The sequence below is a fragment of the Schistocerca piceifrons genome, chromosome X (genome assembly GCF_021461385.2).
Source record: "Schistocerca piceifrons isolate TAMUIC-IGC-003096 chromosome X, iqSchPice1.1, whole genome shotgun sequence".
Classification (NCBI taxonomy): domain Eukaryota; kingdom Metazoa; phylum Arthropoda; class Insecta; order Orthoptera; family Acrididae; genus Schistocerca; species Schistocerca piceifrons.
Window position 1 is genome coordinate 292,516,681 of NC_060149.1, and position 27,538 is coordinate 292,544,218.

General features: G+C 40.3%; 1 protein-coding gene across 1 annotated transcript in view; it reads right to left on the reverse strand.

The window, feature by feature from the left end:
• The window catches only part of LOC124721111, a 335,377-nt gene that overhangs the window by 9,054 nt on the left and 298,785 nt on the right, over positions 1–27,538 (reverse strand). The window contains exon 25 of the mRNA XM_047245929.1: positions 22,988–23,121. Within this exon, the coding sequence (XP_047101885.1) occupies positions 22,988–23,121 (134 nt within the window). The remainder of the gene's footprint in view (positions 1–22,987; positions 23,122–27,538) is intronic.

Here is a 27,538-nt window from a genome sequence, read left to right on the forward strand (position 1 = left end):
CTATAGCACATAGTGTATTTGTTGTGGGGATTACCCATTTGCTCCAAAAACAACTTTTAAATGAAAAAGCTATTCCTGCAGACCGCCATCATCAACAATGTTATATGCCCTATGAACCAAAGTTCAAGAAACAGTCACCACTTGGGAAGAATGGTGGCAGCTATTTGCATGTAGATACAGGTCTGTATGAGTCGGCTCGCAACAAGCTGCATGTCCCAGGTGGCATCATTTTTGTGATGAACCAAAACTTCCTGTATGCAAGGCAGCTCTCCTTTCCAATTTCTTACAGTCCAAGAGACTTGTTGGACATCAGAGGTACATACAGCTCTTAAAGAGTAATAAATTGGCTGTGGCGGAGCACTGTATCGATACTGGCCACTCTATGGTAACTGATAATGTTGAACTTCTATTGTTCATTTCATGATTCTTGCACAGATCTAAAGAAAGCAGAGGAAATGCATGTGGTGAAGGATTTAATTAACAGACAGTGGTCTCAGTGTGAACAAATCAGGGAATCTGGCACTTTCTTTAATCAACTTGCAAATACACCACCATGGTGCAGTTCATACTGATGCATTGATATCCCATGGACTAAGCATCTATCCACAATTCAGTTCATATAATTTGTCACCAATCATCATCTCTGGCTCTAGCATATCTGGGATCACGTGCGCAGTGGCTTGTCTATAAAAGGATGGATATGAGTGCTGTAGTCTCACTCTCAAGATGGCTGGAAAGGTATAAGGCCAAAATATCAGTTGAAGAAATTGAGGTCCTGTGGTTGCATGTTGAGAATCTAATGGATCATTCAACATGCTGTGAAAACACAAAGACGCAAAGTAAAGGTTATGGTTCCCTGTGGGCTCCGTGGACCTTCCCAGTTTTTAGTGTGACTTCATGATAGTTTGTAGGATATGTGATGTTTTCCCCTGGCACTAAAAGTGGGATTAAAATTGTATCCTCTATGATTTGGGGAATTGTCTTGCGAGCCAAATCTCTCACATTAGCTGCTCCTATAGAAATGCTGGCTCATTCTATAGTCTGAGTTGTCTTTAGAGGTTACTACTAAATACACATGCATTCGTATTGTAGTTATAAATGATATAGAAACTGTCAAGAGATGCTCCTTAAAGACATCCACACTTTTTAACTGATTACATCAATTGCCTATTGTGACAAGAAATTACTCAAGATCAGCAGTGGATTACAAATTTTTGATAAAATTTTCATTATCTAATGGCTGCAGTACATGAGTGAAATGAATTACTAATTACCTGTTGCATGTTCTTGTGCACCATGGTGTCACTGAAATCTTTAGGGGGAAAAACGAGGAGTTTCCAAAAAACAAATACAGAATTCCTGCCTGTGACACTGTGTAAATTCAACTGCTTATCAGTTGCGGGCTGAAGTGAATTTGACAGGAAGGCACCTGGCCGATTTGAGGGTAAAACCAGACAGTGAACAGTTCTCAAGATAAGGAACAAGAGTGGCTCTGTAAGAGGTGGCAAGCTTCTGCAAGCGAATTCACACATGGGCTCACGAAGACTAACTGTCAACCATATCAAGGTTATGCCATTCCGTCTCCCAAAGCCAAAAAATCTTGCGTCGTAATACTGAACAAAGGTCAGTTACAGGGATGCCGATCTCCAGAAATGATTTCCGTGTAGCCTGTTTGGCCAGCCTGTCAACAAGTTCATTACCTGGGATTTTGATGTCTTCTGGGGTCCAGAAAAACATCACTGAATGTCTGGACCATTCCAGAACATAAATGGACTCCTGTATGGTCGCTACCAAAGGATGGCAAGGATAGCACTGGTCAATAGCTTGTAGGCTGCTCAAGGAGTCACTACAGAGAATAAACAACTTGCCCGAGCATGAACGGATGTGTTCAAGAGCATGAGATATGGCCACCAGCTCTGCAATGAAACACTGCAGCCATCTGGCAAGGAGTGCTGTTCAGTATGTCCTCCGTGAACATAGGTAAAGCCAACGTGACCATCAGGCATCAAGCTGTCTGTGTAAACTACTTCAGCGTTCTGGGACACACCAAGAATCGAGAGGAAGTGACAGTGGAGAGCCACAGGATTAACTGAGCCCTTAGGGCCATGTAAAAGATCCAGACAAAGCTGCAGCCTAGGTTTACACCATGGAGGTGTATGTGGAAGGACCTCAAGTAGATGTGTAAAGGGAAGGACTCCAGTTCAGACAGAAGGGATTGGACATGAACCACCGCGTTTGGGAAAAGGAGACAGTAATCTGGATGCTCAGGAGAGCTATGAATGTGCGCAATGTAACTGGTGAGCAGTTGTGCAGGCCTGATTTGCAAAGGAGGTATTAAAGCCTCCACCAGTATGCTGGTCAACGGACTCGTCCTAAAAGCTCCTGTCACTAGTCTAACACTACAGCGGTGCACTGGGTCTAGTAACCGCAATGCTGAGGGTGGCACAGAACCATAAACCAGACTCCCATAGTCAAGGCGGGATTGAAAAGGGGCTCTGTAGAGCTGCAGCAGTGTAGACCGATCTGCACCCCAGTTGATATTGCTCAGGCAGCGGAGGGCCTTGAGGTGATGCCAGCACTTCCGCTCAAGCTGATGATGGAGAGGAAGCCAAGTCAATCGGGGTTGAAAACCAATCCTAAGAATCGATATGTCTCTACTACAGTGAGTGGATCATCATTAAGGTGAAGTTCTGGTTTCGGGTGAATGGTACGATGCTGACAGAAGTACACAACACAAGAGTTTGCGGCTGAAAACTGGAAGCTGTGGGCTAGAGCCCATGACTGCGCCTTGTGGATGGTTCCCTGTAGGCGCCGCTCAGCAACACCAGTACTGCAGGAACAGTAGGAAATGCAAAAGTCGTCTGCATACAGAGAAGGTGAGACAGACAGCCCTACAGCTGCTGCTAGACCATTAACAGCTACCAAAAATAGAGCGACACTCAATACAGAGCCCTGTGGGACTCCATTCTACTAGATACGGAGGGAACTATGGGAGGCACCACCTTGGACATGGAGAGTAAGGAGTAACAGGAAGTTTTGAATAAAAATCGGAAATGGGCCCTGGACACCCCACTCATATAATGTAGCAAGGATATGATGTTGCCAGGTCGTGTCATAAGCTTTTCTTAAATCGAAAAACATGGCAATCAGGTGTTGGTATCTGGAAAAAGCTGTTCACATGGCAGACTCGAGGGACACTAGATTCTCAGTGGTAGAGCGGCCCTGGCACCAACTGCCCTGGCATAGAGCCAGTAGGCCTCACGGCTCCAGGAGCCAACATAACCTCCAACTCACTACACGTTCTACCAGCTTACAAAGAACATTGGTGAGGCTGATGGGCCGATAGCTACCCACATCAAGCGGGTTTTTACCAGGTTTAAGCACTGGAATGATGGTGCTTCCCCACCATTGTGATGGGAATACGCGATCACACCAGATGCCACTGAAGATGGCAATGATATTTCGTTAGTAGTGCGACGATAGATGCTTGAGCATCTGAGTGTGGATCCGATCTGGCCCAGAAGCTGTGTCGGGGCAATGTGCAATGGCGCTGATGAGCTCCCACTCAGTAAATGGAGTGGTTCACTGTGGTGTACAGTGAATGAGAGGAGTTTCTTTTATATCCACCATTTGAGGGTGCGAAAGGCTGTGGTGTAATTCTTCGACTCAGAGGCTCGAGCACAGTGCTCGGCAACTGCGTTCGCGTCGGAAGATAACATGCCATTGATGCTAATGTCAGGGACACCTGTTGGGGTCTGGTACCCAAAAACACATTTGATCTTCATCCAGACCTGTGAAGGCGACATACTGTACCCAATGGTTGTGACATAGCCCTCACAACACTCCTGTTTCTGTCTTTTTATAAGGTGGCAACCACAAGCACGGAGCTGTTTAAAAGCTGTTAAGTGTGCTTATGTCGCTGTAGAGTCTGCCTACGCTCTTTAATGGCCTCAGCGATTTTCAGCAACCCTTAATGCACTGCCTTTCGCCGGGGGCACCCCAAGGCACAAGGGATCGCGTTTTCCGCCACAGAAACGATCGTTGTGGTGAGCCGTTCAACTACTACATCAATGTTACCATGTGGGAGGGATTCAACAGTGATGACAGAGGTACAAGCTTCCCAGTCTGCCTTGTTTAAAGCCTATCTGGGTAGGCATCTGGGTGAATGATGCCCGGGGAGTGACAGGAAGATGGGGAAGTGATCACAACCACCCAAGTTATCGTGGGCTCTCCAGTGGACAGATGGGAGACGTCCTGGGCTGCAAAGTGGTAAATCAATGGCCGAGTAAGTATAATGAGAAAAACTGAAATGTGTGGGGGCCCCAGTATTTAAGAGGCAGAGGTTGAGTTGAGACAGTAAATTTTCGACATCTCTACCGTGACCAGTAAGCATGGTGCCACCCCACAAGGGGTTATGAGCACTAAAATCTCCCAAAAGCAGGAAAGGTTTAGGGAGTTGATGAATCAGTGCAGCCAATATGTTCAGGTGTACTGCACCATCTGGAGGAAGATATACTTTGTAGATGGTTATTTCCTGTGTCGTCCTTTTTCTGACAGCCACAGCTTCAAGAGGGATTTGAAGGGGCTCAGGTTCACTACAGACTGAGTTGAGGACATAAACACAAACTCCACCTGACACTCGATTACAATCGCTATGGTTCCTGTAGTACCCCTTATAGCCGCAGAGGGCAGGGGCCTGCATTGCCGGGAACCACGTTTCCTGAAGGGCAATGCAGAAAGCAGGTGTAAAGCTTAACAGTTGTTGTGGCTCATTCAGGTGGTGGAAAAAACCGCCACAATTCCACAGGAGGATGACATCATCGTCAGGCTGGGAGGCATGAAGTGATAAAATAGGCAGTTTACACCTCATGGTCACCTACTGCCACAGACTGATTACCGGAGCATTATGTATCCATTGTGTCTGAGGCTCCAGAGAGATATAGGTCCTCAGCAGATGCCAGAATCTCCACCTCATCCTCAGGGTGCCACCACAATTTCCTTGTTCTTGGGGGGGGGGGGTCTTCTTTTTAGATTTCTCTTACTGCTCCTTGGGTTTCTCTGGCTGAGAGGGCTTCCCTGATTAGTCTCCAGGACTTAGGAGGATCTTGAAGCCCTATGACCAGGTGCCTTTGGGAGCTTCAGCCACTGGCGGGTGTCCTCCTTCCCACTGGTAGGATCCTGGAAAGGGTGGGACTCAAGGGACCCCTTCCTAGCGAGAGGAGCCAAAACAGACTGGCACTTCTCCGGCTGAGAAGTGGGGACTGATGTTCCCAATGGTTGGGGGGCATTACTCCCGAAGTAGGTGGTGCGGGAGCAACAGGGACAGGAGTGCCCCCAAAACAAGAGAGTGGGTGTAGTCTTGCAACCCTGAGGGCTAACCGTCAATAGCTGAACGGATGGGAATTGGAACCGTTGTTGTAGTGGCAGCGTAAGACGATGTCATGCACACAGGATAGAGCCGTTCAAATTTCCTCTTAGCCTCGGTGTAGGTCAGTCGGTCCGGAGTATTGTATTCCATGATCTTCCATTCTTTCTGTAGAATCCTGCAGTATGGCGAGCAAGGGGAATGTTGCTCGCCGCAGTTGACACGGATGGGAGGCGGGGCACATGAAGTATTGGGATGTGATGGACTTCAACAGTCGTGACATAAAATGCTGGAAGTACTGCGGGAAGACATATACCCGAACTTCCTGAGTTTAATGCACCACATTGGGTGAGGGATATATGGCTTTACATCACAGCGGTATACCATCTCCTTGATGTTCTCGGGTAATGTATCACCCTCAAAGGCCGAGATGAAGGCACTGGCGGCCACACACCTCGTTGCTCTAAGTTGGCGTGCAGCTTTTCATCCGACTACAAAACAAGGTCCCTGTGGAATATAATACTCTGGACCACATTTAAGCTTTTATGGGGCATGATGGAAACAGAAACATCTCGCAGCTAGTTACAGGTGAGTAATGCCCATGACTGGGCAGAGGATGCTGTTTTTATCAAAACTGACCCATATCGCATTTTGGACAATCCCTTTTACCTCCCCAATCTCATCCTCTAAATGCTCCACAAAAAACTGAGGCTTCATCAACCTGAAGGATTTCCCATCAGCTCTCGAACATATGAGGTACAGGGGCAAATAAGATTCGCTGCCATCCTTAACCTGGCATTCCTCCCATGGTGTGGCCAGGGAGGGGAATGATTTGGGGTCATACTTCTTCACATTAAAGTTAGACTTTGACCACTTAGAGACTGATGGTGTTGGACCACCAGCAAGAGATGAAGTATGTTTCATGGCTTGTCATCCACCTGATGATACCCACTCCGACCAGGGGCCCTCCCCACGGGCGATACCCAGCCTCAGCAAAGGCCACCTGGCAGGATGGCCATTGCTTGGAGTCCCGATGCCCCAGGGAGATGGGCTACCATGCTGGATATGAGGTGCAAAGAAGTCCATGATCATTGTTGGTGCAGAAAACGACACTGCTCAGTGGGAGGAGGAAAACGCATCCACGAAGGTGTCTTCACCGAACAGCTGGAGAATGAGCGGAACTGCAAAGCTATGACGATAAAGAATGCTGAAGGTCTCAGTGCACAATGGACACAATGCATCATGTAAGGTGCCCTTCCCCAACTGGCTCGTTCTTCGGAAGAATTTTGGAGAATGGAGGTCATACCTTACAGGGGACGATCACAGAAGGCCAAAACATTCGAGACTCCTTTTAATCATCTCTTACGACAGGCAGGAGTAACTCAGGCCGATTCTAACCCCTGGACCCACAGGGGGAGGGGAGGGGGGGGGGGGGGGTGTTCTGTGATTTTTACTGAAAATTCATAAATGAATGAAGCATAACTTTGCTACTCTCTGCATGCTGCTTAAGAACAATACAGCATGGTTGTGGAGTGATTAATGTAAGTATGATTTAAGGAGAACAAAGAATTGTCTGTGCAGAAACTGGTTGTTACATTACTCTGAGATGTCACCACTATTCTGCCTTGCCACTGATAGTTCATGTTACATGGCTGCAACTTAACTATTCCTAGAGGAAGTTGTGGAAGATATAAAGGAGCATTAGAACATGACTCTTGCAAGCCACATTATATCCAAGCATGAGTGCAAGCATGGTATTTTGGAGAAAAAACAGGTTGTGATTATGTTTGGATATCAAAAGTTCCACATGTATATTCAGAGATGAAAGATAATGGTACTCTCTGATCACAAAGCTCTTGGATACTTGCATGAATATAAGGCCGGCCGGAGTGGCCGAGCAGTTCTAGGCGCTTCAGTTTGGAACCATGCGACCGCTACAGTCGCAGGTTCGAATCCTGACTCGGGCATGGATGTGTGTGATGTTCTTAGGTTGGTTAGGTTTAAGTAGGTCTAAGTTCTAGGGGACTGATGACCTCAGATGTTAAGTCCCATAGTGCTCAGAGCCATTTGAACCATGAATATAAACTGCTAAATGGATGGCTCATGTAGTGGGCTATGTACCTACAGCAATTCAGTTATTATATTTAATGTATAGAAGCGAGTGACAACAGTGTTTCAGACACATTATCTTGACTCCAGTTCGAAAAAAAGAGAGTTTCAAATGGCTCTGAGCACTATGGGACTTAACATCTGAGGTCATCAGTCCCTTAGAACCTAGAACTACTTAAACCTAACTAACCTAAGGACATTACACACATCCATGCCCGAGGCAGGATTCGAACCTGTGACTGTAGCGGTCTCGCGGTTCCAGACTGTAGCGCCTATAATCTCTCGGCCACTCTGGCCGGCAGGACTAATACATACAGGGAGAAACAGAAGAGCAGGAACATCAGCTACTCTCCATGAAAGAGAGAAGGAAATTCATGGGATGTGCAAAGATGTGTGTAGAGCACAGAATGCTAATTCAGAACTAAATGAATAAAACTTAACTTTGGTAGCAAAGGTTTAAAGAAGATAGCCTGCTACTACAAAACAAACAAACATATATTATTTTGTAGAATGGACAATACTGCTCTGTATTTAAGACTGTGCTTCCCAGAGGACTACGCCAAGGCACTGATTGAGTACACTCATTTGTTCTATGGTCATTAAGGAGCACAAAAATGCACAGAAATTTTGGCAGATGTGCACATCAATAAGTCTGCTCGGTGAGTTTTATACACATTTTCAGGACATATGTTAAGTGCAAAGCACTCCAACTGGGTGGAATACACACATTTGGATGCATACTGCATAGCGTGAAAAGCAATGCCATGGTCCCCACCACCACCACCACCACCACCACCACCACAAAGTAATGGCTCATAGCAAGCCCACTTGCTGATGAAGGTTATTTCAAGCAATATGTATTGAGAAATAATAAAGCTCTTTGAGCTACATCACGGATTGCTTGCAGTCTTAGAGTGTCCACATCTTAATGCATATAGGTTTAACTATTCTGTATCTAGGAAGCCATTGGGACTAAAGAATGTATCCGAATTACAGTGATATGTCCACAAGTGAACTATTCATATGTGGTATATGACACTTTTATGTCAGACAAAAGTTTAGTTTAGAGCATTATTATTACTATTATTATTCTTTCTTTCTTTTCTCAGACGTTATGTCTGCTCAAAAATGGAAAGTGACGCGGACCTTGATCAAGCATGACTTCCTTTTAACTGTACGGTATATGTTATATTGCATTTAGGAACTTTCAGGTAATTGAACATGTATCAATAATTACAGATTTCTGTAGCTGTATATATAAGTTTGGATGTAGCTGTATTGCATTGATGTACTGGTGGATATTGTGTGGTATGACTCCTGTAGTTGATAGTATAATTGGTATAATGTCAACTTTATCCTGATGCCCAATGTCCTTGACTTCCTCAGCCAGTTGGATGTATTTTTCAATTTTTTCTCCTGTTTTCTTTTGTATATTTGTTGTATTGGGTATGGATATTTCGATTAGTTGTGTTAATTTCTTCTTTTTATTGGTGAATATGATGTCAGGTGTGTTATGTGGTGTTGTTTTATCTGTTATAATGGTTCTGTTACAGTATAATTTGTATTCATCATTCTCCAGTACATTTTGTGGTGCATACTTGTATGTGGGAATGTGTTGTTTTATAAGTTTATGTTGTAAGGCAAGCTGTTGATGTATTATTTTTGCTACATTGTCATGTCTTCTGGGGTATTCTGTATTTGCTAGTATTGTACACCCGCTCGTGATGTGATCTACTGTTTCTATTTGTTGTATGCAAAGTCTGCATTTATCTGTTGTGGTATTGGGATCTTTAATAATATGCTTACTGTAATATCTGGTGTATATTATTTGATCCTGTATTGCAATCATGAATCCTTCCGTCTCACTGTATATATTGCCTTTTCTTAGCCATGTATTGGATGCGTCTTGATCGATGTGTGGCTGTGTTAGGTGATATGGGTGCTTGCCATGTAGTGTTTTCTTTTTCCAATTAACTTTCTTCGTATCTGTTGATGTTATGTGATCTAAAGGGTTGTAGAAGTGGTTATGAAATTGCAGTGGTGTAGCCGATGTATTTATATGAGTGATTGCTTTGTGTATTTTGCTAGTTTCTGCTCGTTCTAGAAAGAATTTTCTTAAATTGTCTACCTGTCCATAATGTAGGTTTTTTATGTCGATAAATCCCCTTCCGCCTTCCTTTCTGCTTAATGTGAATCTTTCAGTTGCTGAATGTATGTGATGTATTCTATATTTGTGGCATTGTGATCGTGTAAGTGTATTGAGTGCTTCTAGGTCTGTGTTACTCCATTTCACTACTCCAAACGAGTAGGTCAATATTTGTATAGCATAAGTATTTATAGCTTTTGTCTTGTTTCTTGCTGTCAATTCTGTTTTCGGTATTTTTGATAGTCTTTGTCTATATTTTTCTTTTAGTTCTTCTTTAATATTTGTATTATCTATTCCTATTTTTTGTCTGTATCCTAGATATTTATAGGCATCTGTTTTTTCCAACGCTTCTATGCAGTCGCTGTGGTTATCCAATACGTAATCTTCCTCTTTAGTGTGTTTTCCCTTGACTATGCTATTTTTCTTACATTTGTCTGTTCCAAAAGCCATATTTATATCATTGCTGAATACTTCTGTTATCTTTAGTAATTGGTTGAGTTGTTGAATTGTTGCTGCCAGTAGTTTTAGAACATCCATATACAGCAAATGTGTGATTTTGTGTTGGTATGTTCCAGTAATATTATATCCATAATTTGTATTATTTAGCATGTTGGATAGTGGGTTCACAGCAAGGCAGAACCAGAAAGGACTTAATGAGTCTCCTTGGTATATTCCACGCTTAATCTGTATTGGCTGTGATGTGATATTATTTGAATTTGTTTGGATATTAAGTGTGGTTTTCCAATTTTTCATTACTATGTTTAGGAACTGTGTCAATTTAGGATCTACTTTGTATATTTCCAATATTTGTAGTAACCATGAGTGGGGTACACTATCAAAAGCTTTTTGGTAATCAATGTATGCGTAATGTAGCGACCTTTGTTTAGTTTTAGCTTGATATATCACCTCTGCATCTATTATCAGTTGCTCTTTACATCCTCATGCTCCTTTGCAACAGCCTTTTTGTTCTTCACTTATAATTTTGTTCTGTGTTGTATGTGTCATTAATTTCTGTGTAATGACTGAAGTTAATATTTTGTATATTGTTGGTAGGCATGTTATAGGGCGATATTTAGCTGGGTTTGCTGTGTCTGCTTGATCTCTAGGTTTCAGATAAGTTATTCCATGTGTATCAGGGAATGTGTATGGGTCTGCAATGTAACTGTTAAATAATTTAGTTAGATGTGAATGTGTTGAGGTGAACTTCTTTGCCAGAAATTTGCTATTTTATCTTTTCTAGGGGGCTTTCCAATTGTGCGTAGAATTAATTGCTCAGGTAACTTCATGTTGCAAAATTATCACTTCAGGCATTTGTGGTATCATCTTGTATGTATCTGTTTCTGCTTGTATCCACCGTGCATGCCTGTTATGTTGTACCGGGTTTGACCATATGTTGCTCCAGAAGTGTTCCATGTCTGTTATGTTTGGTGGATTGTTTATTTTAATGTGTGTGTTATCTATTGTCTGGTAAAATCTCTTTTGGTTTGTGTTGAATGTTTGGTTTTGTTTCCTTCTATTTTCACATTTTTTGTATCTTCTAAGTCGTTTGGCCAATGGTTGTAATTTCTGCTTCTTTTCATCTAATTGCTCTATCGCTTCTTGTTGTGAGATTTTACCTAACCTTTTTCGTTTTTTTTCTAACGTTTCATTTCCTATAAATTGTGTTAGCTGTTCGATGTCTTTTCTCAGTTTTTCTATTCTGATCTGTAGCCTGTGTTGCCATGCTGGTTTTGTGGGTTTCTTCTGTGTGTTGGTTGGTTCTGATCTCTGCCTAGTGTGTATATTTAGTGTAGTGAGTGCTCCTATACAAACCAGTAGTTGTAACTCTTTCATAGTTGTGTTTTCATTTATTTTGTTGTGTATGATTGTGTTGATAGTTTTTATTGTTGTTTTGACTTGTGGGTTATTTGGCAGTCTATGCAAGAATGGTCTAATGTCTGTATTTGTGTTTTTGTATTCTATATATGTCAGCTGAAATTTTTCTTCTATATGTAACATGTGTGTTACTTCAAGTTCTATTTGTGCTTGTTCTGGTGGCTGTCTTAAGATTTCGTTTTCCTCTGATTGTTTAATTGATGCGTGTTGTTCTTTGTTTGTTTGTTTTGGGATGTTTGAGTCCATTACTATATTTTCTTCTTCTTCTGATTGCACATTATTTTGTTCCAGTATTATTATTATTATTATTATTCTCTTTCCTGTCTCAGACGTTATGTCTGGTTAAAAATGGAAAGTGACGCGGACCTCGATCAAGCGTGACTTCCTTTTAAGTGCACGGTTTTCTTCCAGATATTTATATTTATTTAATCGTGTGTGGTTTTATTTCACTGTGATTGCTAGGTTGTATTATTTGTTTATGTAATATATGTAAAAGTACGTAGATTTGACGCATGTGCGTTGAAATGAGAGGAGAGGAATTGTCTTGTGTAACAGAGGGTCAACTGGGTGACATGTTTGTGTCAAGCAGCGTGCTGTATTTCTGTTTTTTTTTTTTTGTTGTTTCACTATGAGTGATTTGTCATTTTGGTGTTGGAGAATTACTTTTGAGGATATATTATCATGTAGAAGTTGACGAGTTGGTATTGCTTGAGAAAGGTTGGATTAATTATTTGATCTGTGTGGGTTACAATACAGCCAGTGTTATTTATTTGTTTAATTTCTGTAGAACTGCATTTAATTAGCACCTGTAACTAGACTAATTAAATAGTAAGCTGTTGTGGGATGCAAACTGTCATCTCAATTTGTGCCTACAGTATTGCTGTACATCAATGATTCTGTGCGCTCAAAAAGGTTCAAAAATTCTCTCTGATATAGATTGAAGTACACGAGGTAGATTAGTTTAAATTTCCTTTGGCAACATAATCTAACACTTAAAAGGAAAAGATGCTACGATAATTTTTTTCAAATCAATAGTCCCAAGGTTTACTTCACTTGTCTACAAATTTACATTTGCATATTGTTATAGATTTGCACTTTGGAAGATGTCACCACCGGAATTTTGAGGATGGATTGCACAAAGGTAATAGGGAATCATGGTATGATGGTATTTTAACAGATCGTGACAATCCACCTTGAGGAATGGCTGGAGAGAAGCACAAATTTGGTGAAAAAGTGTGCAAACTGGTAATGCAGAGAGACAAGGGCTTGTGTTAAAGGAATTCTAAGATGGATGTCAGCAGTTGTTGCTGAGATGATGACAAACAGTGAATTGTGAGCGAGTACAAGTGCAAAATGTACATGCTGAACAATCCTTAATTTTCGATTGAGTAAGCTCTTTTAAGGTTTAACTAATAAACATACGTAAACTCTTATTTTTAATTGTTTAATAGGTGAGAGTAAAAGGAGAAATGCGAAGAGCGTCTCCACAATCTCAATGTTGAATTCAGGGCCTGTAAGCATTCCAATGTGCTAACTGTTGTGCTATTTAGTTATGGTTGATTACGCGTTTAGTTAAGGAATTGGATACTTATTTGTTTGTTCCTTTAAAAGTCAGACTGCTTCATTTTGCCACGATGTATATACTTTTCTGACAGTGACCTGATATAACATGTTGAATTTCAATGTTGAGAGTGCTGATGCTACTTAACGTGACAATTACCAGTTAAGTGCCGATGTGATGCCAGGGCCTGGTGAGATTACACCCATTTGGCATTGTACAAATTGCTGGCTGACGGAAGAGCACACAGTGAGCCATGTTAATGGCCAGGTAGCAAGCTGAAAGTGGTGCACATTTGTTGCCACATAAAAGGAACAGGAGTGGCTCTGTAAGAGGTTGCGAACTCCCACAGGCAAATTCATATGTGGCTACGGAAGTCCAGCCCATAACAGTGGAGTGGGATACAGGAAACAAGATATTGACTGTAAAATTGATCTACATGTTCTCCACAACCAACATTAAAATTAAGTAGCCTACATCAAACTCTGTGTCAACAAGACAAATTCATTGCACCTTTGTATTCACCTGCAGGACCAAAATTGTGGAAACTGGACTAAGTTTTGTGATTGCTGCAATTATTCAAAATTAGTTAAAGGACTGGTGTATGTAAAGGCACACAGCTCTGAACTACATCCAAACAAATAATGGTAGCAGACTGTGGTAGCTGAGGTTGCTAGACATCACAACTCAGATTTGTACTACATATATAGTTTTGGTTAGAAAGCCATTTTAATTAACATGAAATCAATTACTCAAGACACTAAAAACATATATAGCGATCAACAAGTATTATGAAAGCATATCTGTGAAGACTTAGTCTAACATTTGTACCCTTTACAATGATTCAGACTTTTAATATTTTTGATAGTTTGCAATTTGAACTCTTATTCCATCTGGCTATGTGGTTGCAGGACTTGTCAACTAGAATGCATTCAGGCTTTGTATTTATGCACTTATGTGAAATGAGAATAGAGATTCAGTTTGTATCCTATTAAACTTTATTGCATGCTGATATGAATATGGGAATTTGTGGTGTAGTTCTCTCCCATGTTTGTGATTTTGGAATGGGCACCAGTAATTAATTGCTCTTGTTCACTGAATAAAAAACATTTGATTCAATTTGGGTTATCTTTCTTTCACTGATTTTTTTAAAGCAAACTGCCTCTGATGAATCATCTGGATACAAACAAATATAGCAAAGCTTAGTGAAAGAGTGATGCAATCCACCCTTCAGGCACCAAATATGAGGCAAGTTTACTCACAGTCTCAAACTTGGCTGCTTTCATCCGAAATTTCTTTTTAGTTTACCCCAACAGCTGGATAATGATGAGGAATTGATATTAGATAAAGAAAGGCTGGAGTATTTGGTGCATGTCTGACTTAGAACATTTGTATTAGCCTGAGTAAAAAAGCAGTTATTAAGAAAAATAAATACAGCAGGAGATCCAACTGCAGTGACACTTTTCCTGATGGTTTATTGCTGATGAACCACATACTTTGGAGAGGAACTGTGAAGCAACTAATTGAAACTGAAGGATGAGTACAATAATGACTGGTTCAGATTAAGTGCTGGAAACAGCAATCAATGTAAGTATTTTGATGATTTAAGTTGCTTTTGAGGAGAATACTAACTATTCAATAAAGTTTAATTTTGATTCCAGAATAAATGAGAAACTTTCAATTTCCTACATTTGAGAAATTATTTTAGGATAACTGCTAGTTGGTGATTTTCCAAGAATTACTGTTTTTTTGCTACTGCTGTTTTTCTTAAGAGTTTACTTGAACTGGAATGTGAAAATGCATTCATCATCCTGAATCTAATGTGCACAACAATATCTGCAACAGATGATCCTATAATTTTCCTGTGCCTAAGCTTCGTGTAAGCACTGAGGATATGTTTAATGTCCAGCTCATGAATTTCCACGGCATCTCCAGATTGTTGAATCAAACTGTACTTATTTATGTTCTTTGTTGGACAGATCATCAAGAATGAATTATGTAATATTTCAAGAATGTGTGATAATGGTGAATATTTAAAGAAATTTCCACCTACCAAGTTTAAAATTCTCATACAGGCCGAATTATCGACTTTTGATCATAAAATTATCAAGCAGGTTGTTTGGGCTTATTCAAAATGTCAAGTCTGCAAGTTTTTGTTTTACTGAATCTACTATTGTTTCAACAAATATGTTACACAAATTATTTTTTTATTTCAATCAACTTGTATAATTATAGCTTGCTGTTTTTGTGCACACCTATTCATTTTTGTGTGATATAATTAAGGATGGTTACTATTGTGTGGACTTGTGAATCTGATACTGTATGGTGAGTTTACATCAGGGAGAGTTAGGTTTTGACTATAAATAGCTATCACATGCTAACAACAGAGATTGGGGGTGGACTGTAGTAGAAATGTCAGATAGACAGTGCTCCAATTTGCTGTAACAGTAGCTGCAAGAAACTTACATGCACTGTGCCAGGATTTTCAGTTTCTTCATTTGAGTCTTACTCCTGGTCAGGTCCCGGCACACCATGAGAGCCATTTTAATGCAGATCTTCCCTCTCTAGCGATAAAATTCTCTCAGGCTTCCAGCAATGTCAATTGGTTTAAACCACTTGACACCACTGGAAACCTGAGAAAATTTTATCAGTATATTTCACAGAGAAACTATGCATTTGTATATTCTCTTTATCTTTCCATATTTGTTGAGGAAACAGGAGTTGCTACTAAGCCCATTAAAATACATAAAGGATGATTCTTATTAGATTTTAAAAACCCCGAAGCGATGCAGATGATGCTGGGAAAAGTAATTTAATATAAGACACACAGGGCTGCAAATGATGTGAAATGGCAGATGTTGAACATCATGTGATGTCACCAGATGACACACCTTGTCACAAGTGCAGGAGTTTAGCCTATTGGTCTGTCACACATGATCATCCCAACCATAGCCAAGTATTCATGATGGTGTGTGTGTGTGTGTGTGTGTGTGTGTGTGTGTGTGTGTGTGTGTGTTGGGGCTTATGGGTGCTCAACACTGAGGTTATCAACACCCTGACACACACATTGGTGTGGCTCTGCACCTACGTGCGAGCAGTTTTTTTCCCCATTGTGTTAGAAAATTGTGTGTTTAAACAGCGCAAAGATTTAATACTTTATTTACCAATCTCACTGTTACCAACGGTTTATACCAAAGTATAGTACAACAAAAACCTGGCGTATTGCTTCACTAGTAAATGAGTATAAGCTTTTAAATTTCATCATAACCAGAAAATAACCTACGTTTTCTTTACTAAATGAAGTACATAAACAAAACCAGAAGGAAGAAAAGGACAGAAACACAAAATAAGAACAGCTTCTGCTTTGTTACAGCGAGGACAACAGCTTTTTAACTTCTACATTTACAACAGGTCGCATATAGAAAAGGTGTATTAAAAAAATATTTGTAGCCTACAGGAGCAATGTGCAGCACTGCTCCTTAATGGTTCAAATGGCTCTGAGCACTATAGGACTTAACATCTGAGGTCATCAGTCTACTGCTCCTTACCAGAGGGTAGGATCAACAAGTCCAACCACTGCACTGCACTGCAATGCACATGTGGCAAAGGACATCATCTGGTGATGTCACATGTTCAACAACTGTTGTCCACTTCTGGGGTATTTCCCGACATTCGCGGCCTCATGTGTCTTACATTAAATTACTTGTCTCAGCATCATCTACATCGTTTCAGGAGTTTTTAAATGTTTATAATAATCACTCTGTGTATCCACCAGAACATATATCCAGGAGCATCATCATCATCATCATCATCATCATCATCATCATCATCATCATCATCATCATCATCCAAATCAGACATGATTGGTGTTGTCAACTCTAATGGTTATAAACCTGCTCCATTGTATTTGAGGTTTCTAAATGAATTTTTTGCCTTTAGGTGAAATGGGTGGTAAATACCACAGTCTTTTAGCCATAGCTTCTTGTTACTGTTTGTATGCTGGATAATATATTTTCTAGAACACACATTACATTTAGTGGCGTTCATAAGTTTAACAACTGGTGTACTTTTTTGAAGTAGAGTGTAGGTGCCAGTGCTAAATGTATGGGTATTTACTGACCTACCAAGCTACAGAAGTGTCCTCACACATGATACAGAAAATTTGCAGCTATTGTGATTTTTTTACTTTGTTGTACAGTATACACAAAGTAATTTTCATTCCATGAAACCATTTCTCCAAAGTACACACATTACAATCAGAATGCAAGGCAGTGAAGTTGCCAGAACAGTGCAGAAACGAAAGCACTTTAGACACCTCCACGAGTCTGGTATTCTGGGCCAAACTTTATAAAGCACCCGATTCCAACTAATACATACTCAGGAATTCAGGGCATTTTACATTCAATTCCAATGCCATTTTATGCACTCCACGACCACCACCACCACCACCACCACCACCACCATCACCACCACCACCACCAAACACTTCTATAGGACATTTCACACCATGTTTATATCAGTCTCCCTTTCATTTTGATGTTTTCTAGGAAGTAAAAGGTATGGAGTGAGTAAGAGCAATGATAAAAAAGAATGCAGATCAAGGTATACTGAAGTTTTTAAACAAAAAAGTAACCATTGTCTATCACTAACCTTTAACTACGGATGAAGTATCTGAAGCTAAGAATGTTTTCCAGCAGCATTTCAAAGTGAAATAAAAGCCTTTCCAATAAGAGAGTCTGGATTATTTAACTTGACAATGAAAGGAAAAATAAAGCAACAGGGAATATTCTTGAGTGTGGTCTCAGATGTGTTGTCAACTTTTGAATCTGAGTTCTGGTGGTTGCACAAATAAATAAGAGTGATAAGGGGAAAATCTGCAGTGAGAAGTCTAAATTAGAAAATACTGGCACTGATTTCGGACAAAAGGTATTTTCTTCGCAAGTAAAACGAGTCAAAAGAAAGATGATTTACAAAAATCTGGCAAAGAGAACTTTCTTACAGATTTTGTAGCAACATATTAAGTAATAATTAGAGATCAGTAAATGAATCTTAAGCAGCCAGCCAGATGCAACAAAAGATTGTTTTATTCAACCTTTAACAATGGTTTTGGTGGATGAAACCCTGTCTTCTTCAGAAATAAAGTTGTTGTTGTTGTGGTCTTCAGTCCCGAGACTGGTTTCATGCAGCTCTCCATGATACTCTATCCTGTACAAGCTTCTTCATCTCCCAGTACCTACTGCAGCATACATCCTTCTGAATCTGCCTAGGGTATTCATCTCTTGGTCACCCTCTACAATTTTTACCCTCCACACTGCCCTCCAGTACTAAATTGGTGATCCCTTGATGCCTCAGAACATGTCCTACCGACCGATCACTTCTTCTAGTCAAGTTGTGCCACAAACTCCTCTTCTCCCCAATTCTATTCAATACCTCCTCATTAGTTATGTGATCTATCCATCTAATCTTCAGCATTCTTCTGTAGCACCACATTTTGAAAGCTTCTATTCTCTTCTTGTCCAAACTATTTATCGTCCATGTTTCACTTCCATACATGGCTACACTCCATACAAATACTTTCAGAAAAGACTTCCTGACACTTAAATCAATACTCGATGTTAAAAAATTTCTCTTCTTCAGAAACGCTTTCCTTGGCGTTGCCAGTCTACATTTTATATCCTCTCTACTTTGACCATCATCAGTTATTTTGCTCCCCAAATAGCAAAACTCCTTTACTACTTTAAGTGTTTCATTTCCTAATCTAATTCCCTCAGCATCACCCGACTACATTCCATTATCCTCGTTTTGCTTTTGTTGATGTTCATCTTATACCCGCTTTTCAAGACACTGTCCATTCCGTTCAACTGCTCTTCCAAGTCCTTTGCTGTCTCTGACAGAATTACAATGTCATCGGCGAGCCTCAAAGTTTTTATTTCTTCTCCATGGATTTTAATACCTACTCCAAATTTTTCTTTTGTTTCCTTTACTGCTTGCTCAATATACAGATTGAATAGCATTGGGGAGAGGCTACAACCCTGTCTCACTCCCTTCCCAACCATTGCTTCCCTTTCATATCCCTTGACTCTTATAACTGCCATCTGCTTTCTGTACAAATTGTAAATAGCCTTTCGTTCCCTGTATTTTACCCTTGCCACCTTGAGAATTGTCAAAAGCATTCTCTAAGTTTACAAATGCTAGAAACATAGGTTTGCCTTTCCTTAATCTATCTTCTAAGATAAGTCGTAGGGTCGGTATTGCCTCACGTGTTCCAACATTTCTACGGAATCCAAACTGATCTTCCCCCAGCTCGGCTTCTACCAGTTTTTCCATTCGTCTGTAAAGAATTCGCGTTAGTAGTTTGCAGCTGTGACTTATTAAACTGATAGTTCGGTAATTTTCACATCTGTCAACACCTGCTTTCTTTGGGATTGGAATTATTATATTCTTCTTGAAGTCTAAGGGTATTTCGCCTGTCTCATACATCTTGCTCACCAGATGGTAGAGTTTTGTCAGGACTGGCTCTCCCAAGGCCGTCAGTAGTTGTAATGGAATGTTGTCTACTCCCGGGGCTTTGTTTCAACTTAGGTCTTTCAGTGCTCTGTCAAACTCTTCACGCAGTATCGTATCTCCCATTTCATCTTCATCTACATCCTCTTCCATTTCCATAATATTGTCCTCAAGTACATCGCCCTTGTATAGTCCCTCTATATACTCCTTCCACCTTTCTGCTTTCCCTTCTTTGCTGAGAACTGGGTTTCCATCTGAGCTCTTGATATTCATACAAGTGGTTCTCTTTTCTCCAAAGTTCTCTTTAATTTTCCTGTAGGCAGTATCTATCTTACCCCTAGTGAGATAAGCCTCTACATCCTTACATTTGTCCTCTAGCCATCCCTGGTTAGCCATTTTGCACTTCCTGTCGACCTCATTTTTGAGACGTTTGTATTCCTTTTTGCCTGCTTCATTTACTGCATTTTTGTATTTTCTCCTTTCATCAATTAAATTCAGTATCTCTTCTGTTACCCATGGACTTTTACTAGCCCTCGTCTTTTTACCTGCTTGATCCTCTGCTGCATTCATTATTTCATCCATCAAAACTACCCATTCTTCTTCTACTGTATTTCTTTCCCCCATTCCTGTCAATTGTTCCCTTATGCTCTCCCTGAAACTCTGTACAACCTCTGGTTTAGTCAGTTTATCCAGGTCCCACCTCCGTAAATTCCTACCTTTTTGCAGTTTCTTCAGTTTTAATCTACAGTTAATAACCAATAGATTGTGGTCAGAGTCCACATCTGCCCCTGGAAATGTCTCACAATTTAAAACCTGGTTCCTAAATCTCTGGCTTACCATCTGAAGCCTTCTAGTATCTCCAGGGTTCTTCCATGTATACAACCTTCTTTCATGTTTCTTGAACCAAGTGTTAGCTATGATTAAGTCATGCTCTGTGCAAAATTCTACCAGGCGGCTTCCTCTATCATTTCTTAGCCCCAATCCATATTCGCCTACTACGTTTCCTTCTCTTCCTTTTCCTACTGTCGAATTCCAGTCACCCATGACTATTAAATTCTCATCTCCCTTCACTACCTGAATAATTTCTTTTACCTCCTCATACATTTCTTCATCATCTGCAGAGCTAGTTGGCATATAAACTTGTACTACTGTAGTAGGCGTGGGCTTCGTGTCTATCTTGGCCACAATAGTGCGTTCACTATGCTGTTTGTAGTAGCTTACCCGCACTCCTATTTTTTTTTTATTAATTATTAAACCTACTCCTGCATTACCCCTATTTGATTTTGTATTTATAACCATGTATTCACCTGACCAAAAGTCTTGTTCCTCCTGCCACCGAACTTCACTAATTCCCACTATATCTAACTTTAACCTATCCATCTCCATTTTTAAATTTTCTAACCTACCTGCCCAATTGAGGGAGCTGACATTCCACGCTCCGATCCGTAGAACGCCAGTTTTCTTTCTCCTGATAACGACATCCTCTTGAGTAGCCCTGCCCGGAGATCCGAATGGGGGACTATTTTACCTCCGGAATATTTTACCCAAGAGGACGCCACATCATTTAATCATACAGTAAAGCTGCATGCCCTAGGGAAAAATGACGGCTGTAGTTTCCCCTTGCTTTCAGCTGTTCGCAGTACCACAACAGCAAGGCCGTTTTGGTTAGTGTAACAAGGCCAGATCAGTCAGTCAATCATCCAGACTGTTGCCCCTGCAAATACTGAAAAGGCTGCTGCCCCTCTTCAGGAACCACACGTTTGTCTGGCCTCTCAAAAGATACCCCTCCGTTGTGATTGCACCTACGGTACGCTATCTGTATCATTGAGGCACGCAAGCCTCCCCACCAACGGCAAGCTCCATGGGGGGGGGGGGGGGGGTAGAAATAGTGTATAGCCCTCGTTTTATGTTCCTGCCATTTAGGACTTTTTTTTCATTGCTCCCATCAAATTTCCTATGTTCACAATGTTAATTCTTAACTAATTTTGCGTTAACATATTTATTACTTTCCCGCAATTTACTACTCAGCAGATCTGCATCTGTAAAAGTTGGAACAATTCATGATTTTATCTCCTGCCACTGTCACACTCTACTTGGGATAGTGGCTGTGAGTAAGTTTTCTCAAATAAAGGTACCATAAAACTGTCCCTACTGCACATGTGCATCTTTGTGATCATCGTCATCATTGCAAAACCTTTGCATTAACTCGAACGCAAATGTGAGGCTATTTCATGTGTTGACACCTTTGCACTGTTGAAATGTTTTTTGTTTAAACAGCACAATTTGTATTTTTTCATGTTTTGCAAGACTCATTTGGAGAATTTATTCTTGTTTTCAAGTGCAAATATTTATGTAAGTATTATTTTTATGTTTAACAAACAGTGTTAGTGTTTGTTTGTTTGTCTGTTGTTGTTGTTTGCAGCCTAATGGAGGAGACACAGTACTTTGTAACCTCAAAATGATGACTACAGTACAAGAGACGGAGAACAACATATACACATACACCATACAAAATACGTAAATATTTGTACAATGAGAATAAATTCTTGAAACTCGTGCTAAGCATGAAAAAAATATGTAACTGGGGCAGTGGTTCATTATTTAAATAACAGATGTCGAAGGTCTTCCAAAAACATTGATTATGATGTGTAAAATTGTCACATGTTTGTACTTCCCTGACAGTTACAAGGTCCAGTTACATCAATGGCGGAACATATTAGAAAATTCACATAACCTTTATTATTTAAAAAAAAAGTCCCTGACAATTATTTTGATGCCTATTATGTACATATATCATACACCAAGTGCAAAAATGAAAGAGGAGATCCTATACATAACTTTCTCTGCTTGAAATGTTATTTCCCACATTTTACAGCATTTTTGTAAAGATCCTTGAAAAGTCGGAGAGTGGAGTTTCACTGGACATGTAACCTGATGACATTTTAGTTATTGCTGTTACACTGTCTTCGTTATTACTGTTAGACTGTCTCCAGGTTACATGAATTTCTGAAGACAGGTTTACATGCACCAAAACCATGGTCAAATGTTTATTAATACCATCTATAGTTGCAGCTGGTTGGCTGCTTTGGATTCATTTATCCATTATGGTAAAATTTACCCTCTTCTTGAAAAATGCTGTTCTAGGGGCTGATGCTAATACACTGTTCAATGGGGAGAGCTTTAATTCATCTTGCTTTCAGTATTTAATTTAGTAAATAAAATAAGTAGCTATGTTTTAATCTATTTATCTTAACACTATTTTACATCAAGTTCTAGACACTGGATAATGATGAAAATCCAACATGACGACCACATGGCATATGGGGAAGTGGCTATTAATTTAGATCATGCAGTCTTGTTTAATTATCAATCAGGATCAACAGGCAAAATAGTCATTTGAGTAATACTGAGCTACATAAGTGTTACTGACCTGGGTGTAGCTGATAGAACACCATTGGATCTCTTGCTTGTGGGTAATCATCCACACGAGAACACCGCACACGTTTGAAGTACTCTAGTTCTGCCATGTGGCGTAGCTGTAAGGCCTTAATTTCTCGTTGTTGCCTAAAAATTAAGAAAGAGAAGAAGCTCATATTTTATTTTTTTGAATGATTCCACAAGGAATTACAAAATGAGGACTGTACTGATCTGTTTAATACTATACAATGTTCAAGTGTTATTCACTGCTGTTATTGACAACTTTACAGCCTTTGAGCTTGTGGTTTAGGCACTCAACATAGAGACTAAATATTATTTTCTAAAATCTAGTTCACTCTCTGCCACACAGTCACATTTATCCACATATAACCATCAGAAACTGAAATCTTTTAATAGTCTGCATATAAACATTTTCTTTAAAAGGCAAGTAAAAAAATTAAATGTTTAAAACAATGATTCAGAAAAAGGAAACTAAAAACTGGATGATGGATGTGGTAGCCACATTACATACATAACTAAACAAACTCCTCTAAAAGAGGAGGCAACCACATATCACATAAAATGTGTGTAAGGTGTAAGGTTGAGCCATATAGTAGGGGATTCTATCTTTATTTTCTTTAAAAAGGTTTATTTCATTTTCTTGTTACAGTCAAGCATTAGCCGACAGCTTCAGCTGCCTGTAATTTTCTCGTCCCATGGTCTGGCAGCAGCAAGTCAGCACCGAGGTGGGCAATCTCGATCATGTTCCTCCCGCGTGTGCTGATGAGGTAACACTGCTTACGTGAAGCTGGCCAGGCCATGCTTCAGAACTTTCCATTCCCGGCCCCCCCCCCCCCCCCCCCCACTTCATGCACCATTATCAGGGGATAGTGAATTATCAAACGCGAACTGTGCAGTTAGGTGAAGCAATTCATCATTTTAGCAGTGCACCAACCCATCAGACGTGAGGAAGCTGTGAAAGGCACCGTTCACAGTCTCCAATAAAACCACGAATGTGGGCGATAAGAACCACTGACCCCGTAAGGATAAGAGGCGGAAGTGTAAAAATTCTTTGGATAGATGTCAAGAAGCGGGGCCAGCCAAAGACAGACATTCTGGGGGATCCGCTCACCCAGAATGATGTGTTAGATCATCAAGTTCATGTTAAGAGAAGTATTTGTCGACTGTAAAGAAAACACAAAGGTTTTGCAATACCTGTGAGTATAGATAATTTTGCGTGAAAGATGTTATAATACCGAAAGGTACTATTGTCGCTAGTGGACAGGAGATTTTGGAAGAAGTAGGATGAGTTGAGATTCAACAAAGTAAAGACGAGAAGGGACGGAAGAAAAAGAAATTTCTAGTTAGAGAAGTGCGTTATGTAGCATCACCATTACGAAATCAGTTGTCAGAGAAGTTAAGTCATTTATGTATCAAGGTGAAAAAGATGTTACAGCCAGTGTTAGATGAGTTTTCTTGGTTGTTTGAAGAGAGGCAGTTTCTACCAGCTACGCATTTGGTTCAGCATGAAATTCCAACCGGTGAAGCTTGGCCAATTGCGCAAAAGCCATATCATTTAGCGTATCATTTGCAATCAGTAGTCGAAAATATGATTCAGCAGCAGTTAGCAGCAGAAATTATTCAGCCTTCCTCAAGCTCGTGGGTGTCTCCTGTGGTTGTCGTGCCAAAGAAGTCAGTAAATGGTGAGAAAGCCTATTGTCTGTGTTTCGATATGAGGGCTGTGAACCAAGTAAGTACTCCGGACACATATCCCCTACCGTGTATCTATGAAACCTTGGACTGACTAGGCAACTGTAAGTTTTTCACCACCCTTTATTTGCGCTCTGGATATTATCAGATCCCTGTTGCATCTCAGGATTGCCATAAAACTTGTTTCGTTGTACCTATGGGACTATATGAATTTGTAAGAATGCCATTTGGTTTGAGGAATGCATCCACCACTTTTCAAAGATTTGTAGACTTCTTGTTGCATGGACTGAAACCCACGACATGTTTAGTATATTTAGACAACATTATCATTTTTTTTAAGACCACAAAGGAACCGGCAGAGAGATTGAGGGATGTAATGGAAAGTTTGAAAGGAGCCCACCTGATTGTGAAACTGGAGAAACTTTGCCCAATCGCAGGTACAATATTTAGGACATATAATAAGTGACGAAGATGTCAAACCGGATCCCCATTTGACCACAGCAGTAAAGGACTTTCCAACACCAACAAGTACCAAATAATTACAGTCATTCTTAGGCCTTGCAAATTATTATAGACGTTTTGTGAACAATTATGCTACCATTTTTAAGCCCCTAACTAAACTATTGAAGAAAAGAGTTAGTGCCACCTAGACCAAGGAATGTGATGAAGCGATGCAACAAATTCAACTTGTTTTGACTAGAGCCCCTGTACTAGCCTACCCAGATTTTGAAAAAGCATTTATTCTGTCAGTAGATGCCTAATATTATGCCGTAGGAGTCATTTTGTCACAAGAAATCGATGGAGAGGAACAACCAATTGGTTATGCATCTTTACAGCTTAACAACGCGGAATTGAATTACAGTACAACTGAGAAGGAACTTTTAGCACTCATGTTTGATGTAACCTACTTTCAACGCTATTTGTATGGGAGGAAGTCTATTGTCATCACGGGTCATGTCGCATTACAGTGGATGTTAAGTTTGAAAGATCCCAGCAGCAGGTTAGCTCATTGGGCTTTAAAACTGAACGAATTTGAATACGAGGTAAAACATAAGCCAGACAAGTTGCATCAAAACGCCAATGAGTTAAGCCAGAAGGTTAGAGTAATCATTGCCAATGATATTTCTATTGAAGAATTGAGGGAAGCGCAGCAAAGAGATGTTGAATGCCATACATATGAAACTTTGCCCGGAATTTTGTATCGAAAAACCCCACTGGGTAAACGAGTATTAATCCCGAAAGAATTACGTCCTAAGGTAATAGCACAATGTCATGATAGCCTGCAAGCGTGTCATAATGGTCTTTGTGCCACCAATTGTCAAATAGCCACCCGTTATTTCTGGAAAGGCAGATGGTGCGATGTGCAAAAGTATATACAAAATTGTTTGCCCTGTGTTAGAAGGTCATTGCCACCTCGAACGTAGGTACCTTTACAATAAGTGCCAGAAGCCACTTGCTCCCGCGTCTTAATAGCAGCAGATATTGTCGGTCCTTTCCCTTTGAGTCCACAGGATAACAGATACATATTGTCAATTATAGATCATTTTTCCAGATTCCTAATTCTTGTCCCCATACTGGACATGTCAGCAGAAACCATAGCTCAAGCATTTGTCACCCACTTGGTGTTACCATACAGAAGTCCTGAAGCTGTACCTACAGATCAAGGCATGAACTTTATTTCAGCATTATTTACAGAAGTTTATCGACTACTGCAAATCAAAAAGTGGAGAACGACCCCGTTTCACTCTAAGGCTAACAGACAATTAGAGCGAGTCCACCACACAGTTACGCTTATGCTTTCTTATTATGTCAATAAAAATCATTCTGATTGGGACAAGTACGTCCAATACATCACGTCAACATATAATAGCCATGTCCATGAGGCCACTGGGTACTCCCCCGATGAGGCAGCATATGGCTGACCCATGAATTCACCTTCTGAAATTGACAAACTGCTCCCAGGTATTATATCCACGGACGTGAAAGCTTTGGTGCGACGTTTAAAAACTATTTGGAAGTAAGTAAGAGGAAACAATGCAAAAGCTGCAGTTTGTCACTTAACAAGGAGTAATGAGAGAGCAATAATGCCCGAGTACAAGGTAGGAGATTTAGTGATGTTGGGCAATCCAGTAGTTAAGAAGGGAAGGACAAATAAGTTTACTCCTATGTATGAAGGTCCATAACCCATCATGTAGCTTACTTCACCGGTAAATGCTGAAATTCAGTTAGCAGCATGGAAAGTGATCGTTCATTTTGACAAGTTAAAGTTGCATAAGGGTTCTGAGCCACCTCCACTTGACAGTGAAGCAGAGCCTGTTACACAAGTAGCTCCAGCCAAGAGGACATGAAAGAAAGTAGTGCAACCGCCTATAGCGTGACCCAGATATGCTCTAAGGTCAAAACTCCCCTATGTATTCTGATCCAGGTACTAGGTCCAGCATGCCATGTATTTAATTTGAAGAGTCTTTAGTGAAGCAAAAAAAATTAACTGATGGGAAACTGCAGTAATTGCAATGTATTCATTTAAGTTGTGCATGTTATTTGTAAGTATTCATAAGTATTGGCAACCATTTGTAATAGAAGTTAGGAGTCATATGTTAATGGGAAGGGATTGGAGTCTCCAGTAACGCCATTGTAGCGGTAAAGAGATGGAAACACAATCATTCATTAGTAATGGAATTAAGGGGAAAAGTTGGTCTTGTCAGTAGAATACACAAAGTAAGAATCAATTAATCTTTTATATGTCAAATGGAATGACACTTCACATGTTGGTTTAATGAATGGTGAACAGGAACAGCTGTTAAAGCTTTGCCATAAAAGCATGTTATTAGCATGTATTTGTAACTGCCATTAG